Source organism: Patella vulgata, chromosome 1, assembly GCF_932274485.2.
Source record: "Patella vulgata chromosome 1, xgPatVulg1.2, whole genome shotgun sequence".
NCBI classification, from domain to species: domain Eukaryota; kingdom Metazoa; phylum Mollusca; class Gastropoda; family Patellidae; genus Patella; species Patella vulgata.
The window spans coordinates 47,629,829-47,650,939 of NC_065879.2; the positions used below are offsets into that span (position 1 = coordinate 47,629,829).

General features: G+C 35.4%; 1 protein-coding gene across 3 annotated transcripts in view; it reads left to right on the forward strand.

Annotated features, from left to right (window-relative positions):
- Nucleotides 1-21,111, forward strand: part of LOC126807773 (transcriptional coactivator YAP1) — a 94,967-nt gene that overhangs the window by 61,874 nt on the left and 11,982 nt on the right. The window contains exons 2-5 of one of the 3 annotated variants that reach the window (XM_050532570.2): nucleotides 13,509-13,789; nucleotides 14,039-14,250; nucleotides 17,827-18,004; nucleotides 18,317-18,400. In XM_050532570.2, the coding sequence (XP_050388527.1) occupies nucleotides 13,509-13,789; nucleotides 14,039-14,250; nucleotides 17,827-18,004; nucleotides 18,317-18,400 (755 nt within the window). The remainder of the gene's footprint in view (nucleotides 1-13,508; nucleotides 13,790-14,038; nucleotides 14,251-17,826; nucleotides 18,005-18,316; nucleotides 18,401-21,111) is intronic. The other 2 variants (XM_050532580.2, XM_050532591.2) reach the window with 2 other exon arrangements.

Below are 21,111 nucleotides of genomic sequence, written 5' to 3' on the forward strand. Positions count from 1 at the left end.
GTTTAACTTTTTAAAAAATGAAATAACCATATTTTGATATAAATTTTCCGTATTCTTGTGCTACAATACAATGGAAACATTCCAGTTGGACGAAATTTGATTCGCTTGTTGAGTTATAGATGGTTTCGACAATATCATCGATCACGAAAGTGCTGGGAATACCCACCACCAAAGTCGAATCGAGATAAGTAAATTCGCGTACCGGTCGGCCTAATTCATTGATGTTCAAGGAAATAATAGTGGTTCCGTTCGTTTGTTCGTTAAACTCCAGGAACGGGACCACTTATTTCCTTGAACATCAATAAATTAGGCCGACCGGTACGCGAATTTACTTATGTCCCGGCATAGCTCACCATTTTGTAAGGCGTGCGTTATTTATTACACAAGATATGATTGGGTAATAGTTGAATAATAATGACATGCGTTATAATTTTAGCCAATGAAAAAATTGATGATTCAGGTTCGCGGTTGAATATTAGCGACTGTCTTACAGTTTATAATATGCTTTCTCATTTGCCGAAATGACTGCTACACGCGCCATTTTGCCGAATTCATCCAATCAAATTTTGTGTAACTTATTCCATAGTATGCGGGCCCCTACATGTGTATTATCAACCAGATCCATTCACTTGATTTGATATTTGTTTATTTGGTGCAATGTCTATTTTCTGTCTTGTCAGCAGGCTTATCTTGTAGATTTTTGTTTTACGTGTAGTGCGGTCCTCCTGCACTTACTTATTTAGTTCGTAACGAGGAATAAACAACGAGAATTGACTTCAGATGTTTGGTAGAATTTTATTTAGATGTTATTAACGTAATTTTTTGAATATTTTTTTTTGTGTTAAAAACGTAAGCGCACCATTTTCGGGGTCCACGACCTAAGCGCGTGGATGAGGAGAAACAAGGAATCAGTTCAACATGGCCTTAGTGTATAGTTTGATTGCTTGATACTTTTGAAAAAAATGTAAATGTGCGATTAATTAATGTGTGTCATCTATTTCTTTTGGAATTTCGGCGGGGGACATCAGCCTCACTGTTAGCTTGTTCTCTCTCAAAATAGTATAATAATTCTTTTATAAATACATTCAAAATTGGTTTATTTTCTCTAAGCCTTTGTTTATAGATGTGTAACTTAGCTAAACTATATATCAAATTTGGAATTTTATTATCATCAGTATCAATGCCAAATAAACATGTTATCAAGGTGATATCAAAATCATTGTTTGCCTTTAGTTTAATCCAGGTTATAATTCTTGCCAATATACTTGTACATATTCACAGCTGTTATTAAGATGTATAAATGATTCTGTTTCTGTTTTGCAAAAGGTACATAGGTCTGATTTAATAATTCCAACTTTAGCTAAAAAATTTATTTGTACCAATTATTCTAGCCTAGTATCGACAGTAAATTCAAAGGTTTGCTTGTAAATCAAGCCCATTCTTCTAGAGTTAAGTTCATTCCCAGATCTGATTCCCACAAGTTTTCAGATTTAGCTTTTTGAGGTTTTTTTATCTAAGAAATGTGTATAGAAATGTTTTGCCCCAGTATCAAACATAAAGATAAATTCAATATTTTGAGGGTAAATGGGTAGTATTAAAGTAGCTAAGTCTCTAACTCAATATCATCCAAAATCTTCAACATTTAAAACACGATTTATTTGTCAAATTAAATCAACATTCATGTTGTGATCTTACCGGAAAAGGATGGGCTTTTGATATCCAATATTTAAGACAAAATAAACATTTTACCATTGGTACATGAATCGTGTACCATAATGCGCTTCAGCCCCAGTTGTATCAAGAGACTCGAGGGACGAGGCTAGACACATTGCACCAAATCAAACGGTGTATGTAGACTGGAATAACCAGACGCTAGAAAATTGCACTCGCTTGAGACTGCTGACTTGTTTCGCCGAACATAACTGATTTGAAATTGGAGTAAAAACGGAAACGATTGAATGTAAATCAGTTTATATACATTCATATTACAGTATTATATGCGTTGCGACCCACTTTTGTCAATTTCTAGGTCCCCAATGTTAGCGATTTAGCTCCTTTAACCTGACATCTACTGTTTTAGGATTTATTTTGTTTAAAATGATCCATTTAGCCAGAAGTGATTTTTTTAATCCATACAGGTGTGTAAAGTGTGGAGAGAAATTAAAAATAGATTTGAATGTGTCGTATGTCATAAAAACGCCTTTATCGAAAAGATCATTAAACATATTTTATTCCTGTCTGATGCCAAACATCAAAATATATTGTTTTATTGTTTATTTTTATATTTGAATTGAACCACAATGGCTGACATAGAATATTATATATATCGTTATCTTTTGGTTTTAACTTAATTAGCGCATTACATGTACTTATATAATTAAAAACCTCTTGCCAGAAAGACAATTTTGTACGCTTTAATAGTTTATAAAAATAATCATCCCCAAAAGAGCCAACAAATAACTGTTTATCTGGTAAAGAAGCAACTAACAGTTTTGCACAGGCAGTGTTTTGATGTTTTAAAAATCTTCTAAACCATGTAATTTTTAACGACTTTGAGTATGCTGTTATATCAATCACTTTACATCTACCATTTTCAAAATTTTGAACCATAGTTTTTCTAGACACTCTTTTAGCTTTATTACCCAAACAAATTTATATAATGATTTCTCTAAATTCTTTAATTAAGCTATATCCGGTGAAGGTAGACTTGTTAGTAGATGATTCAATTTGGTACTAATATTGACTTTATGACAGTTATTCGACCAAGTGCAGTCAAATTTCGTTTAGACCAATTTGACACCAAGTTACAAACTTCTTGACACTTAACATTATAATTCAGGTCTATTATCTTATCGATATCAGTGTATTGTATTCCTAGGGCTGTAAATTCAGATATTTCCCAGATTAAATTTTTTTTAACATTTAGAAATCTTTCTTGTCTTCCTCTCGATGATCCTATCCAAACACAAGATTTTTCTATGTTTGGTTTTAAACCTGAATATTTTGCGAATTCATCATGAAGATCCAAGGCCTGTCTAAGAGATTTTTCGCTACCGTCAAGTGTCAGAGCAGTATCATCTGCATATTGTAGGATTTTTTGGTTTTTACTCGCAAAATTAATTCCTTTAATGTCTTCCTCGTTTCTTATTAAACAACCCAAAATTTCAACACATAGCAAAAATATATAAGGCGATAACGCATCTCCCTGTCTACAACCGCGTCCAATGGCGAAGAACTCACTCGATTTACCAAATTGTTTAACGCAGAGCTTAAAATCAGTATTAGAAATGTTCACCCATTTCCTGATTTGTTGTCCAAAATTAAAGATACATTATGGGAGATTTTTATAAAGAGTTGGCCATTCTTGCTATAACAGTTCAAAAGTAGACGATGAAAGAAGAATATATTGAAAATTTCAGTCAAATTACTTTATTCTGAACAAAGTTATCATCGTTGTAAAATTTGACTAGAAATGGTAGTCAAATATATCTTCACCTTGGCCGATCGTTTGATTGACAGACGTTAACTCCACCTACATAATCTCGATTATCAAGTAACGTTTTCAATGGCTTGAGACGGGGTTGCAGTTCAATTCGTATCACATTTATTTTTACTACAAATTAAAAATAGGACTTTTATTATATAGATAAGAAGCAAAAGTTTGAAAGGAATGGACCAAATCAATGAGGCATAATTATAGCCGACTTCTTGTTAGCCTGCATGTACTCTTGTACTGTAATGTGACTACGTGACTCCCGAAGCAGACAAATAGGAAACACTACAGTGATCCAATGGGACTGCAATTCAACTGGGGTGATGTTAGCTGCGATGTTTATCAATTTCCATAATTTTTCTGTAAACGCAAGTGACAAAAGAGCGTATAATACCAACATCCAAACTCTCATTTTAACCACAACTGAACATAATATCAAGGCCGTATATATCGAACTTTCAATCAAATTTACTGACATGTGGCATCGCTCAACAGCGGCCTCGCTTCGTACACTCTATCATTTAGCCTCGATCTAACTGATGATGTCAACGTAATGGTTAATAATCTCCGCATGGGGCACCATTTTTTATTTAATCAATCAGTGAAATCCTATTTAAATCCAAGCTGTAGCCGAGCCATCTGTGGGTCTACAGAGTTGATTTTGGGCTTGTTGTTTAAATAAAAATCTAGTTTATAATTTCTATAACATCTGAAGCCTAAATTAAGACTTGGAATAATCAGATTTAGCTCTTGCATAATGTATGTTTAAAGAATTTTAAAGTTTTATCAATAAATCTCCATGAAACAGAATCAAAAGCCTTCTCGAAATCTATAAGAACAATTAGTCCAGGAATATTTTCAATTTCAAATAAGAGTTGTGTATTCTCCCGAATAAACCCCCCCGGTTAAAAACCACTTTTGGTCCTCACGAATGAGATTATTTAAAACAGATTTAAAACAGCCTCACTGTTATTATAATAATAATATAATGAATTTATAAAGCGCCTGCATTCTTAAATGTGTTATAAATCTGAGTTTTTAGTGGGTTTTTTTAGGAAGGATTATGTATAATATTCATTCTTCAAACATTTTTTTGTCCCCCGCCTTTCGAAAAAGCAGGGGACTATTAAAATGGGTTTGTCCATCTGTCTGCCCGTCACACTTTTTGGGACACAATAACTCTCCCTCTAATTGAGCTAGAATGTTCAAACTTGGTGTAGGTATTTATTAGGTCATTGCATTGATAGAGTTCAAAGATGAGCATTTTCTGCTTATCGTAAGCAGAGATAAGCAATTTGATTGGTTGATGCTTTGGGACACGATAACTTTAGTTCTAATTAAGTGAGATTGATTATACTTGGTGTATAGTTTCATTATCTCAATACCTTGACTAAGATCGGTAATGAGCATTTTCTGGTCAGGGTAAGTAGAGTCATAATCAATTTGAGTGGTCGAGACTTTGTATCTCGATTACTTTGAATCAAATTGAGTGAGACTGGTCAAACTTGGTGTAGGCATTCATTAGGTGAATGCCTTGATGGAGTTTGAAGATAAGCATTTTCTGTTTAGGGTAAACGGAGATAAAAATTTGATTGAGAGAGAGAGTGATGAAATTTGGTGTATAGTTTCATTACATAATACCTTGACCAGGGATGTGCCTACTATTACAATTACCGGGCGGCACCGCCCGGCACCAATATTGTCCGCCTGGCAAAAATATCTTGAAGCAGATTTCCGCCCACCTCCATTTTCTTGTAAATAAAGATAATCTAAATTGGTAAAAGCGTTTTTATTTGTTGCTTTTAACCTCATAAATTGAATAAGTTATTTTGACTCGTGTCAAACTGACCTCGTATAATAGACATCTAAATATAACGTTCGTTTTTGACGAAATATATTACTTTCGATTTCTTATTTGATGCGCAGAGTTATCTGATATTTAGACTCTTTTAACTGGTCACATCAGCGTGATGTAACTAGCATGACTGGTTAAACAAGCCTACTGCACCGTTATTGTTTAAAAATAGCACTAGCAGACGACTATTTTCGCTATTTAAACTATTTTTATAGATTCGTGCAATTCTATAATCTGTATCCACGTAAATTCTACCAAATATATCTATCATGGTACCAAACTTGCGTTTTAAATGAATACTTTGCCGTTGAGGTGTTGAATTCCAATTATAAAATATCCGTAATACTGTAGCCTAATTTGATTATCAAAAGACGATTTCAGTACTTCACACATGTGCATGACATTATATTACATGAACTTCGTGCGGCGGACATGTAACGCCCCCTGGAATTCCTTTCTAACGTCACGTCTTTATTTACGCTAAAAATTATATTATGTTAATTTATATGATATATTTTCCGGACCTAATTATTTGATTTGATCATATTTTCCAATAAATTATTCATAGCCGTTATTTCTGGAAATTGTTTTGAACTTTTTAAATGATTAAATAAACCAGTCAACGAGCCGTGTGCATCTCCATTCCATTCCCAGCATGTGACGTTTCGGTAGAATTAGGTCAGATGACTTGGGGGAATACGTGTTTTATTTATTGAGATATTATAAATACTTCATAATGCTATAAACTAGTGACAAACAGGTGAAAACATGCGTAGATGGTCAGTGTGAAATTCATAATTGTTATAAAATTGGCTGCTAGTGCTACCTGACTTCCAACCATTTGAGTAGGCGTATGTCAATGGACTGTATACATGTACGTTCCATGGTACGACTGAATGAATGCCGACTTGTGTTTTTGATAGAAAAATACAGTCAAGAGAACTCAGGAAAGAAACAAAACAATAATTAATAAATTCCTATTTTTGATTATGCCGTGGATTACGCAGGTATACAACGGTGGTTTCAGTGTCAACATTGGCAAATTGCCGTCGTCATATTCTTAAATAAATTACCACGGCTAAAGATGTCGCCCGTAGTTCTTTTTTATTTTCTACAGTAATTTCGCTAAATACTACGGTGCGGTGCTGTCGTGAATTTTGACCCCTGGACTCATAAAATTGCGCATTTTCAATCAAAAAAAAACCCCGATAATTTTCTGCCGAAGATTACCGCCCGGCATGAATATTTTTCTGGGCACATCCCTGCTTGACTTAGTTCGATTCGGCTAAGTAGCGATAAGCAATTTGATTGGTCAACTTTTGATTGAGGTAGAATGTCTAAACTTAGGTGAATGTCTTTACTGAGTTAAATGATTAACATTTCCCACGAAAGCTAAGCAATTTCATTGGCTGATGCTTTGGGACAAGATAACTTTGATTCTAACTGATGGAGAGTGTGTATACATGTAGTTGATAATCAGTTTGATACTTGTGCGATTAATTAATATGCATCGTCTATTTATTTTGGGATTTGCAGGGGGGGGAAGGGGAATGGGGGGAACATCAGCTTCACTGGTGGCTCGTTTTTATACGCCCACATTTTCATGGGGACGTATATTGTCGTCGCCCCTGTTCATCTGTCCACAATTTGTTTGTGGACACTCTACAGGTCACAATTCTTATCCGATTTTGACGAAACTTGAAATATAGGTTTATCTCCAAAAGAACTCGGTTCCTTTTGATATTTGCATGTATCGGATCGAAACTTCATGGATTATGGCCCCTGTTTGTACGAAAAATCACATTTTTAGCTTGTGGACACTATAGAGGTCACAGTTTTTATCTGATTTTGTTGAAACTTGAAATGTAAGTTGATAATCCATAGATCTCGGTTCCTTTCAATATTCGTGCATATCAGACCATAACTTCCTGAATTATGGCCCCTGATTGTACGAAAAATCGCGTTTTTAGCTTGTGGCCCTATAGAGGTCATAATTTTTATCCGATTTAAAAAAACATATTATTTTATCACCGTTACACCCAAAGGAGGACTGAGTTCGAATTTCGTGAAAATCTGACCAAAATTGACAGACAAATTGGACGCCGTTCGTTCTCAAGTAGCGTAAAAATATGGTATATCAAAGTTGTGGACCCTATAGAGGTCACAATTTTTATCCGATTTTGTTTAAACTTGAAATGTAAGTTTATAACCCAAAGATCTCGGTTCCTTTAGATATTCGCGCATATCGGACTGTAACTTCCTGAATTATGGCCCCTGATTGTACGAAAAATCGTGAAAATCGACCCTTGTAGTATATCAAGGTTGTGGACCCTATAGAGGTCAAACTTTTTATCCGATTTTGTTTAAACTTGAAATATAAGTTTATAACACAAAGATCTCGGTTCCTTTCGATATTCGCGCATATCGAATTGTAACTTCCTGAATTATGGCCCTTGATTGTAGGAAAAATCACTTTCTTTTTAGCTTGTTCTCTATCCATCTCTCGAAAATGTGGGCGTATCCTGCCTGGCAGTCGTTGGTTACCAAAAATCAAAGAGGTTTAGTTCTTTCAAGGAGGAATATGAAGATGGCTCCTTTAAGCACATAATTAGAGTGATATAGCATATCTCCATAATAGATAAACCAACTTTTAACTGCAACTACAGAAGTTTTTCTGATAATGTTCCAACTAGAACACGTCTTGTAGCTATATATAGCTTCCAGACTTGAAGTAAATACTAACATAGAAACATGGGTCAACTCAATTTAGAATACTTCAAGTAATAAAAGTAAAAGCAATATTTCTTTTTCCCTAGATAAGTTTTGGCTTAAAACTGAGCCAGGTTTTTGGAATTTGATTGACACTCTGTGACTTACTAAGTTACTGATGACACCAAGATAGGCCCACTAGTAAATTATATTTGCTATCAAAATTAAAAGAGGAATTTCATGTCATACATACATTGACGTTGAGAGAAAGGTATGGACTTAAAAGAGCATGTTATGTGAGTTGACAGGACATGTATCTTTCTTAGCTACGAGAACGTAACTAAAAATGCTGAGATATATACTGATGTGCTTGTTTTTAGCTACGATTGGATGCCTTTAGTTCCAAACTCAATTTCTTTATTAATGCATGTACCATCTTAAAAATAAGTTAATTTTATACTATTAGTACTTATTACACATATGCAGTCCAATCTACTGAAACAACATTCATTTATCAGCAAATATTGACAATAAAGTAAATCAAGAGATGTTTTTATCAAAATTGATTCGGAAGTTCATAATTACGGCCTATTACTACTGCGCAACTCTGATCAGATTAGTACTTTGATTGGCTATGGCACACGAGGCCCCACCTTTATGTGTTACAGACGTAAATTTAAAATGTCGGAAAAAGCAAACTACTATCTCTTTAAAAAGAGGGGATTTGTACCCGTTTCAGGTAGGATTATATGCTTAATTGTAGTTGAGTGTGGCAGAAATATTATAAATAACAATAATGAATCGTTGTTTTGATTAAAAATATTGTCAATTTTGTTTACAAATGCCGGGTGCGAATCGCTCCTGCATGTGCCACGTTGATGTTAATAGCACCATTTCTTATTTGAAACACGGAGGGTGAAGAGATAAGGTTTGTTATCTAGTATCTTTCTCTGTATTAATATTCACATAAATACTGAAAAACTTTTCATACCACTGAAAACTTTTCATAGTAAGAACTTATATCATATAAAACTTGAACCCTTGGGAAAGAGGTAAGGCGCTGGCTCGCTAGCCTGGAGGTCAGGTGTTCGATCCCTGCATTGGCCGAGAAAGTTCATCCAGATTTTCCGGCGTGGTTTCCCCTTGTCAGTGATGCAGGACGGAGGGCCTGACAAGGACAGCTGTCTAGTCATTCGGATGAGACGAAAAACCGAGGTCCTGTGTACAGTTGGAATTCGATATAAGAGTAGGCCGTAGTGCCGCTGTCCGGGCAAAATTTCCCTCATAGCACACTGTATGGCGTATGCCCGTCTTCATTAGCCCAGTTCGGAGCAAAACAGTAGGACGTTAAACCCCATTTCATGTCATTTCCTGTCATGCCTTGGGAAAGAAATGCAATTTTTATACACCCACATTGAAATATGGTCGTTACTAATACTATATGTAATTACTTCTCTATATGTATTTCTTGTTTGAGATAATTGCATCCAGTAAAGTCAGATTTTATTTCATTTAACAGACTCATTTATTACAGTGACACATGATAATTTTTGTGTGTGTGGTGGGGGGGGGGGGGGAGACATTTTCAGGAGAGACACTATTATTTTTGAAAAACAAGTTCTCATGTATGTACGCAGAGATCAAGGATCACTTCAGTTTATATGAAAATTGTTAAGATTAATTGGCCAGTAGGTCATAATGATAGGTCAGCTTTGATGAACATTCCCATTGTCTGATGTCAGTATGAAAACATGCAATCATTTTTCTGTGACTGGCTTCAATGGTAGAACACAGTCGTAGTATTATCTTGTGTTGTCTCGGTAAATAGTTTGTGTTTCCTCTCTCTCGACATCCGGTTCGTGGTGATAGTTTGCTTAACCAGGACACAAATACAGACTATGAGTTGCCTGTTTGTACTGGGACGTTTTCTCGTTCATTCACCAAAAGATGCAGCACAAACCAGTGATGGGGGAAAATGCTGGTAAATGCAAACAAAAACTGTTCTCCCCAATAACATTTGTTGAAAGTAGTTCTCTCTCAAAGCGCATTATTGAAATATTTTAAATTGTTGAATGTCCATTGCTGTTGTATGCACCACAAAGAAGGAAAACAGAGTGGAAGGCATTAAGTTTAAACTAAATGTGTAAAATAAAATAGTTGTTGAGCTTTATAGATGTATTCATTTCATATATTATTTCTAATGTTTTGTCTGTATTTTTTGGGGTTAACGATATTTATCATTTAATTAGGTAACATTTAATTATAAATCACATATATTTATTTGATGTATTCTCTGTTTCTTATCTCCCAGTTTTTTGTTGCATCTGATGAAATTTTAAAAAAAATGTTTAAATGGCTAGACCTCTTTGATTTGGGCCAAAGATAAAAATGCAGATTTCATTGTATTTTATGCCTTCATTTGTTTTGTTGTATCATTCACATAGAGAAAACTGTTATTAACTTAGCTGCTAGTGTACATGTACATATTCATGATATCTGAAATGTTTTTATACGCCCACATTTTCATGTGGACGTATATTGTCGTTGCCCCTGTCCATCCGGACGTCCACAATTTGTTTGTGGACACTCTACAGGTCACAATTCTTATCCGATTTTGACGAAACTTGAAATATAGGTTTATCTTCAAACGATCTCGGCTGCTTTCGATATTGGCATGTATCGGATCGAAACTTCATGGATTATGGCCCCTGTTTGTACGAAAAATCACGTTTTTAGCTTGTGGACACTATAGAGGTTGTGGACCCTATAGAGGTCACAATTTTTATCCAATTTTGTTAAAACTTGAAATGTAAGTTTATAACCCAAAGATTTCGGTTCCTTTCGATATTCGCGCATATCGGACCATAACTTCCTGAATTATGGCCCCTGATTGTACGAAAATCTCGTTTTTAGCTTGACCCTATAGAAGTCATAATTTTTATCCGATTTAAAAAAACGTATTATTATATCACCGTTACACCCTCAGGACGACTGAGTTTGAATTTCGTGAAAATCGGCCCAAAATTGACGGACAAAATGGCCGCCGTTCGTTCTCAAATAGCGTAAAAATATGGTATATCAAGGTTGTTTACCCTATTGAGGTCACAGTTTTTATCCGATTTTGTTGAAACTTGAAATGTAAGTTTATAACCCAAAGATCTCGGTTCCTTTCGATGTTCGTGCATATCGTACAGTAACTTCCTGAATTATGGCCCCTGATTGTACGAAAAATCGCATTTTTAGCTTGTGGACCCTATAGAGGTCATAATTTTTATCCGATTTAAAAAAACGTGTTATTATATCACCGTTACACCCTACGGACAGCTGAGGTTGAATTTCGTGACAATCGGCTCAAAATTGACAGACAAAATGGCCGCCGTTCATTCTCAAATAGCGTAAAAATATGGTATATCAAGGTTGTGGATCCTATAGAGGTTACAATATTTATCCGATTTTGTTGAAACTTGAAATGTAAGTTTATAACCCAAATTTCTAGGTTCCTTTCGATATTCGCGCATATCGGACCGTAACTTCCTGAATTATGGCCCCTGATTGTACAAAAAATCGCGTTTTTTTATCCGATTTAAGCCCAAATTGACAGACAAAATGGCCGCCGTTCGTTCTCAAATAGCGTAAAAATATGGTAAATCAAGTTTGTGGACCCTATAGAGGTCACAATTTTTATCCGATTTTGTTGAAACTTGAAATGTAAGTTTATAACCCATAGATCTCGGTTCCTTTCGATATTCGTGCATATCGGACCGTAACTTCCTGAATTATGGCCCCTGATTGTACGAAAAATCGCATTTTTAGCTTGTGGACCTTATAGAGGTCATAATTTTTATCCGATTTAAAAAAAACATATTAATATATCACCGTTACACCCTAAGGATGGCTGAGTTCGAATTTTGTGAAAATCGGCCCAAAATTGACAGACAAAATGGCCGCTGTTCGTTCTCAAATAGCGTAAAAATATGGTATATCAAGGTTGTGGACCCTATACAGGTCAAACTTAAGTTTATAACCGAACATCTCGGTTCCTTTCGATATTCGCGCATGGCCCCTGATTGTACGAAAAATCGCGTTTTTAGATTGTGGACCCTATAGAGGTCATAATTTTTATCTGATTTAAAAAACTGTATTATTATATCACTGTTACACCCTAAGGACAACTGAATTCGAATTTCGTGAAAATCAACCCAAAATTGACAGACAAAATGGCCGCCGTTCGTTCTCAAATAGCGTAAAAATCAAGGTTGTGGACCCTATAGAGGTCACAATTTTTATCTTATTTTGTTGAAACTTGAAATGTAAGTTTATAACACAAAGATCTCAGTACCTTTCGATATTCGCGCATATTGAATTGAAATTTCCTGAATTATGGCCCTTGATGGTAGGAAAAATCACTTGTTAGCTTGTTCTCTATCCATCTCTCGAAAATGTGGGCATATCCTGCCTGGCAGCCGCTGGTTAGCTTGTGGACCCTATAGAGGTCATAATTTTTATCCGATTTAAAAAAACTTATGGCTCCTGATTGTACAAAAATCGCGTATTTAGCTTGTTCTCTATCCATCTCTCGAAAAAATGTGGGCGTATCCTGCCTGGCAGTCGCTGGTTCTAATTTGAAGATAGATTTTCATTTAAAACTATGTGCTGTTGTTTTATAACCCAGGCTGTTGGTTAAAAGCCATGCAATTTTATGTTTGCCATTTAAATAGAATAATTATTGTAGTAATATGTGTACTCAATCATAAACATTTAATCAATTAGGTTAATGACTCATTCATTGTATAAATAAATATACATTGTATAGCTGTTATATTTACACCTCTACACTGCACATGTACTGTAATTTTTTGAAGTTCACCCTAGATAGAAATTAGGATTTTACAAGGTTTCAGACCTGTATTAAACTTTGTATCACCATATAGAAAAGTATAAATCATGAAAAATATAAAACATGATATAGACAAGTGTGTGTATATATATATATCATATATATAAATCATGATATAGACAAGTGTAAATTTAGGAAAACTATTGAAACTTGTAGCTACAAGTGACAAATCATATAAATAACTATTCAGAGAGAGAGACAATAACTGAACTCCCATACATCACAAGTCCATTACTTTAAAATATCCAGCTTGTCTTTTCAACTAACTGTATATAGTGCTTCTGTGATTAATATTTTGTTATGCTCCTACTTTATTATACCACAGTAACGATTGTTATGTTGCGCAGTGGTGGAATTTACCGTCCCAAAAATGCTGTTGGTTGATTTTGTAAGTCATTTCTGAGGAGAATAATATGTGTTCACTGGCTTAAATCAGCAGGTTACGTCCATGAGATAGGTTTGGGATGTCAATCATTAAGAAAAAAAAAAGTACAGTATCTAGCGGTAATAAATTTCTATACATAGGTTGAATATTTTACTTTTTCTCATTTCAGTCATGAAACACAGACAACAACATGGCAGGATCCAAGAAAAACACAGAGTACAACAAATCTTCTTAATCCTCAACAGCAGCAGCCAGCACCTGCTCAACAACAACAACATGCAATGCAACAACAGCAGGCCGCAGGCGGTTCATCAAATCAACCCCCACAAATTATCAATGTGGATAAAATCCCATTACCACCAGGATGGGAACGGGCATTTACTAATGAAGGGGAATGTTATTATATTCATCATGTGGAGAGGACAACAAGCTGGTTTCACCCTTCTGTTCGTAAGTACTTAATACTTATATCATTCTCACCTCAGACTCAGAACTGATCCTGTTTTCTAACATAAAGCTGAATTCATAGTATCCCCACATTACCTTAGGCACAACATCAGTAAGGCCTTAATAGTGACCCTGAAGAAATCTAAAACATTTGATAACACTGAATTGATAAATATTTTGTATCTCCCAAACTTTTGTCAGCATCTAATTTCAAAGATTGCTCAATTTACACTGAATTTCTGTTTCTTTCAGCTGCACATTTACAACGTCCAACGATGCGTTTACAGCAAACTGTTCAGCAGCAACAGCAGCAGCAACCAATGCAGGTGAATAGCCCAGCTTCATCACCAAATGTGGCTCAGTGCCAGGTCAATAACGCTGATAGGCACAGACAGTTACAACTACAGCAGTTGAAAATAGAACGAGAGAGGTTAAAGAAACGTGAGGAGGAGCTAGCGAGACAAGTAATTACTTCTGCTGTAGATATACTCAGCCTCTTGACCCACATGATTCAAACCTTCCAATTATCAATGTTTCCTTCTAACGTCATTTGCCTGGAGTCAATATTTTGTAAATTATTATGTTTCGTCCACATGATTCTCATTTTCACCTTTGTTTTGTTCACTATTTCTTCTTCTCACACAGGTTCATAGATGCACAAAAAAAAATAATAGTTCTCCGCAATTATTAATTACAGTATTATTTTACAATGACCTACGCTTATTTCCTTGCCTAAACTTATTGATATTATCAACCAAAATTACAAATATTATCCATTTGAACGTGAACTTTCAGTTCAGGTTTGCAGTTTCTTTACATTAATTTTTGAATTTTTGTGTGGAACAGATAGAATATTAAAATTAAACATTTGAATAGGAGGAAAAAAAAAATATTCTTAACACATGCAAATTTAAAGACTTGTATGTAAAATGTTTTTTGCATTTCATAATAATAATACCAGTAATAACTTTATTTTTATAAAGCGTTCTATGCATACATTTTAGAATCACTGTGCAATGGCATATTAAAAATTAAACAAGGATGATACATGTACATAAAAGGTGAAATATAGCACAAAAAGTGAAATATAAAAACAAAAAAATTAAAGAACAGATAGATAGAACTCAATGACCATTCAATGGTTCAAGAGAGTGTATCACTGCGCAAGTATTCCACAAGCTATTCAGGTTATTCAATGGTCATTGAGTTCTGTTTTTATTCTATAACTACATGTACATGTAAATCTCAAAATACACTGTACTATCCAGATTATCAAAAACAAAATCACCAATAACGTTAAAATTCATCATAGGTTCCGCCCTTTTTTCTTTCTTTTACAAAAATTGTGGTTGCTAGTGTTGACATTACAGTTTGACATAATTCTGAAGTGACGTCATTCTGGATAAAAGTAGTATTTGTACAAGCCATTGAATACAACCATAGGTTATTCAATGGCTGTATTCAGTGATATTTGCTTGTATTTGCATGTAGTTATAGAATAAACAACAGGATTAAATAGGATATACATAATATAAGCTCCATGTGGTTGTTTAAAATTATACTATTTAATTTCGCTAAAATTAACCACACTTTATTCAGGAACAAGAATTATCTGCCTTTAAATAGATAAGGTTTTAAGCTACTATTAAGAAGGCACATTGTTGGACTGGCGAATATGAGAGAGGAGGCTATTCCATAAATAGGGGGCAATAATGGAGAAGGCCTGCCATTCATATGTTTTATTGGTATGTCTGGTATCTTCTCTCTGAAGAAGAAAAAATTTGTATTCGATGACCTAAGATTTGATCTGTCTGGGATATAACGTTTTATCAGTTTAGCAAGATATGTGGGTGCTAAGACTGACAAGCCCGTTTAGAACAGCCTGAAGTATTGAAGTGTACAAATAATATTTAAAATCTGAAACATGAGACTGAAACTTGGTTCGGATGCCATGATACTGTTATTATTTTTAAAAAAAATAATTCTAATTAATATCAAAATTTGGCACAGGTCAACTTTTCAGTTCTTATTGTATCAAGCAGTGATTAAACATCTTTAAGGATATAAGAGTCATTAATTCCTGTTAAGGCTTAATTATGCAATAAATACTGGTTGACCAAATTAAACAGCTGTTCACATTAGCCTAACAATGTGTAAGAATAAAACCATAATGCCTAGCATTTTTTATACGCCCACATTGAAATAGGGACGTATATTGCCGTCGCCCCCGTCCGTCCGTCCATCATCCACAATTTCGCCAAAAGTTATCATCCAATTGTTTTAAAATTGATATATGTTGTTTACATTAGTGAGATGAAGACGCCTATTTAATTTCAATATTTCCGTTTATTACGTCTAGACTTATGGCCCCTGTTTCACTTTGTTGAACTTTGTGAACGCTCTAATGCCAAAAGTTAACATACAATCTTTGTGAAATTTATATGCAATGTTTAAATTAGTGAAACGAAGAAGCCTATTGAATTTCAACAATTTCTGTTTATTATGTCTAGAGTTATGGCCCTTGTTTCACTTTATTGAACCTTGTGAACGCTCTAACTCCAAAATTTATCATCCGATCTCTCTGAAATTTATATGCATTATTTGAATTAATGAAACGAAGAAGCCTATTGAATTTCAGCAATTTCTGTTTACTACATCTAGAGTTATGGCCCTTGTTTCACTTTACTGCACCTTGTGAACGCGGTTAACGCCATAAGTTAGCACCCAATCTTTGTGAAATTTATATGCATGATTTAAATAAGTGAGAAAAAGAAACCTATTGAATTTCAGCAATTTCCGTTTATTACGTCTAGAGTTGTGGCCCTTTTTTAACTTTATTGAACCTTGTGAACGCTCCAACACCAAAAGTTATCACCCAATCTTTCTGAAACTTATATGCATTATTTAGATTACTGAAAGGAAGAAGCCTTTTGTATTTCAGCAATTTCCGTTTATTACGTCTAGAGTTATGCCCCTTGTTTCACTTTATTGATCCTTGTGAACGCTCTAACATCAAAAGTTATCATCCGATCTTTCTGAAATTGATATGCATTATTTAGATTACTGAAACGAAGAAGCCTATTAAATTTCAGCAATTTCTGTTTATTACGTCTAGAGTTATGGCCCTTGTTTCACTTTATTGATCCTTGTGAACGCTCTAACGTCAAAAGTTATCATTCGATCTCTCTGAAAATTATATGCATTATTTAAATTAGTGAGACGAAGAAACCTATTGAATTTCAGCAATTTCCGTTTATTACGTCTAGAGTTATGGCCCGATCTTTGTGAAATTTACATGCATGATTTAAATTAGTGAAACGAAAAAGCCTATTGAATTTCAGTAATTTACAATAATTACTTCTAGAGTTATTGCTCTTGTTTCACTTTGTTAAAGCTTGTTAATGCTCGATTGATGAAAGTTATCATCCGATATGTATGAAATTTTTATGCATCATTTAAATTTGTGAAACAGGTCTATTGAATTTCAGCAATTTCCGTCAATAATTTTTAGAGTTATGGCGATTGTGAACGTTTGAATGACAAAAGTGATCATGTGATCTGTATGTATGATCTGATTATTACCAACAAAGGAATAAATATGTGACATGCCTTGTCGACCGCTCGGACTATTAAGAGTTATTGCCCTTGTTTCACTTTGTTAAACCTTGTTAATGCTCGATTGATGAAAGTTATCATCCGATATGTATGAAATTTTTATGCATCATTTAAATTTGTGAAACAGGTCTATTGAATTTCAGCAATTTCTGTAGATTACTTCCAGAGTTGAGACCCTTGTTTCAGTTGTAGAACCTTGTAAACCCTCAAACGACAAAATTTATAATCTGATCTGATTATTACCAACAAAGGAATAAATATGCGACAAGCCTTGTCGACCGCTCGGACAATTTAGCTGCTGTGGGCGTATGTTTTGATGCCTGGCAACCTATCTTATTAAATTTGATGTATAGGTTATTCAAGAAAAGTAAAGTTGAACTGTGCCAACGTAAAGTGGGTACTAATACCTCATGTTGAACAAACAGAATATGTTTTATAATTTTCAGGAATTGATGCTCCGTACTGGCAACATACAACCTAATGACACCGGTGGTGATATCGTGATTTCGCAGGCCAGTGAGATGACCTCTGTTACTGATCCATTTTTGAGTCAATCGGGCACGTCCGATCACACGAGGCAAGAAAGTTCCGACAGTGGGCTTGGTAAGTCTGTTTGCTGATCTCAGTTCTGACTGAAAATAGAAAATTTTGTCTTCTAGATAGACACATAAAGTTATACAACAATGTCATCATAACTGACTACCATATATAAATATTTCCACTGTATTGTTTGTATCTTGCATTGCACATACTTGAAAGATACTTTGTTCAATATGATGACATGCACATATGAATTATGGCTAGTATGCCTACGTGTATATAATTACAGCTCTGGATGGAATTACTTAACCCTTATTCTTCCTTGATGCATACCAGCCTCATAAACATTTAAAGATTGTATCTATTTATTTATAGGTGGAATGGGGACAAGTTATAGCCTTTCAAGAACTCCTGATGATTTCCTTGGCAATATGGAAGAAATGGATTCGCAAGATGGGGGTATGCAAAATCTTTTCAATATTTTTAAATATATAAAGGATATAATCTAGAAGTTTTGTGGAAAAGAGAGCTTTCTATTTTGATATGGGCAATTTAAAGCTGACGTTTTTTGAAGATCAGCAAACAATTACATGTATTTAAATACTAAATTAATTGTAACTGCATAAAATATCTTCATTCATTGTTTGTTTTATAAAATATGACTTTTGTATGTTTGCCTAAACAATTCTTTCTTTAATGGAACTGCTAACCTGTAAACAGGTTTGTATATATAATGAATTTTATTAGGTGAATTCAATAATGGATAGAATTAAAAATTCATGTTCCCTTTGTCTTTGGGCCTTCACTTGTAAGGGATGATGCCTGAAGGGTTGACAAGGAAAATTTACCTAGCTGGAAATGCTATCACTCTACTGGTGAGCCGTTTCAGCGAGACAGGAGAAACCCTGATAAATTTGAGATTTATTGCTGCTGTTATTGAAATCTTGTAAAACGATTATATACTATTCAAAAAAGTAGGGGATATTTGATTTTGGGGGCATAATACTAAAATATGCAAATGACTACGAAAAAAGTCACTATAGAACCTAACAGAAGAAACATTTTCAGTTACATGTGACGCCCAAACGCACCAATAGCTACCGCATGGAATGCAGGTGATGCTTGGGATCATCATGGGGGTCCAACCCAAGATTTGCACGACTCGGACTTTGAATGTTACAGTCATTGTGGCATTGAATTCCAGGGTGGAAACATCAGTTTAATTGTTTTAGTGACCAGAAAACAAATTTTGATATGCGTCGGCTTACCCAAAATGAAAGGTTACGTGCCCTTGGCATGCTACAGATCGGCACAACACAGGCGGTTGTGGCGCGGACGATGAATGTTTCTCAGTCTGTCATAAGCAGGCTATGGTCCAGATACCGTGATACACAATCTGTACAGGACAGACCACGCTCAGGTCGACCAAGGGCGACAACTCAAGCCCAGGATCGATTTATCCGTACCTTGGCCTTGAGAAATCGTGTCATCACAGCAAATCAGATCAGCGCTCGTCTTCAAACAGACACTGGTGTGAGAGTGAGTGGCCAGACGATTCGGAATCGACTGCATAGGGGTCACCTTCGCGCCTGACGTCCTCGCGTGATCCCTTGTTTGAGAGATCATCACATTCAGGCAAGACGTCGTTGGTGTAGGGATCGTCAACACTGGGATAATCGACGCTGGAGCAATGTGATGTTTTCAGATGAGTCAAGGTTCACTGTTGATTTTTTGGACAGACGTAGGAGGGTGTGGCGTCGTCGAAACGAGCGCTTCCAAGACGTTAACGTCATCAGACATGATCGATTTGGGGGTGGTTCTGTTATGGTGTGGGGAGGCATCACTGTTGCTGGAAGAACGGCTTTACATGTTGTTGCAGGGCGTGTTACAGGCCAGTACTACCGGGACAACATCTTGGCAGTCCATGTTGTGCCGTTCGCACGACGTCATGGCTGCCGTTTCATCTTCCAGGATGACAACGCAAGATGTCACAGGGCCAGGATCGTTACAGGTTACCTCCAACAACAGAACATCACCACATTACCTTGGCCAGCACTGAGTCCCGACCTCTCCCCCATCGAGCATGTCTGGGACATGCTTGGACAGAGGTTACGTCAACGTCAACAACGTCCTGCCAATGTCCAAGAACTTGCTGCTGCGTTGCAACAGGAATGGCACAATCTGGACCAAAATGACCTTAGACGTCTCATTAGGAGTATGCCACGTCGGATCAATGCTTGTTTGGCAAACAGAGAAGGATTTACCCGTTACTGACTTGGTTGTGATGCTGTGGTAACTTTGCTGTTTGACCCCGGGTATCATTTTACCCTTATAATGGTCAGTCTGTGCCTTACTTAGTCTAACGATCATTTGGAATAAATCGATGAATGTGAACTTCATTTCATTTTGTCATTTGTTTCTTCGTCAGTTTCATTAGGTGACTTTAATAACACTTAAAAATCAAATATCCCCTACTTTTTTTGAATAGTATAGGTTAGGGTATCATTTCATATGTAACTTATGGGTTCTTCCATTGCTAACCTAGCTTAAAGATTAAAAATCTTAATTGAATGTACTTGTAGCCAATGGTTACTATATCCATTTTACGGCAAGTTCAAACCAATCTGATTAAAATTAATTCAGCTATTGAGGTTTATGTATCCAAAAGCCAAAAACGGTTTTAAAATTTTCAATTACAACCTTAATCCGGTTGATTGGCTGGTGACGTCACAGGCACTACACATATTATATACATTATCTATACAAAACACACCACCAGTTGACAAGTGTGTACGTGTCAGCCCAATTAACATGTGACTGGCATAATCATAATCACCAAATTATCGTCTTGCGTTGTTATAGATTACACATTTGTGATTGGAATATTTTAGAGTGAATTTAAAATGCTGTATCATGCCGTAGATCCATTTAAGGTGCCATTGTTTAAATAGGCCCCGTGACAACTGAAGACGACCTAAGCAATTAGCGCATTTACCGGTAACCCCGTAATACTTGATATCCCAAACTATTCTCTATAAGTACAGAAATACAAATGGTGCCAGTCAATTGTCGATATATTCATTATTTGCTATATATAATAATGATAATCATTTCTATACACAAAGAACTCCATTTGAAATTCACAGCGAATATGGAATTTTCCGATGACC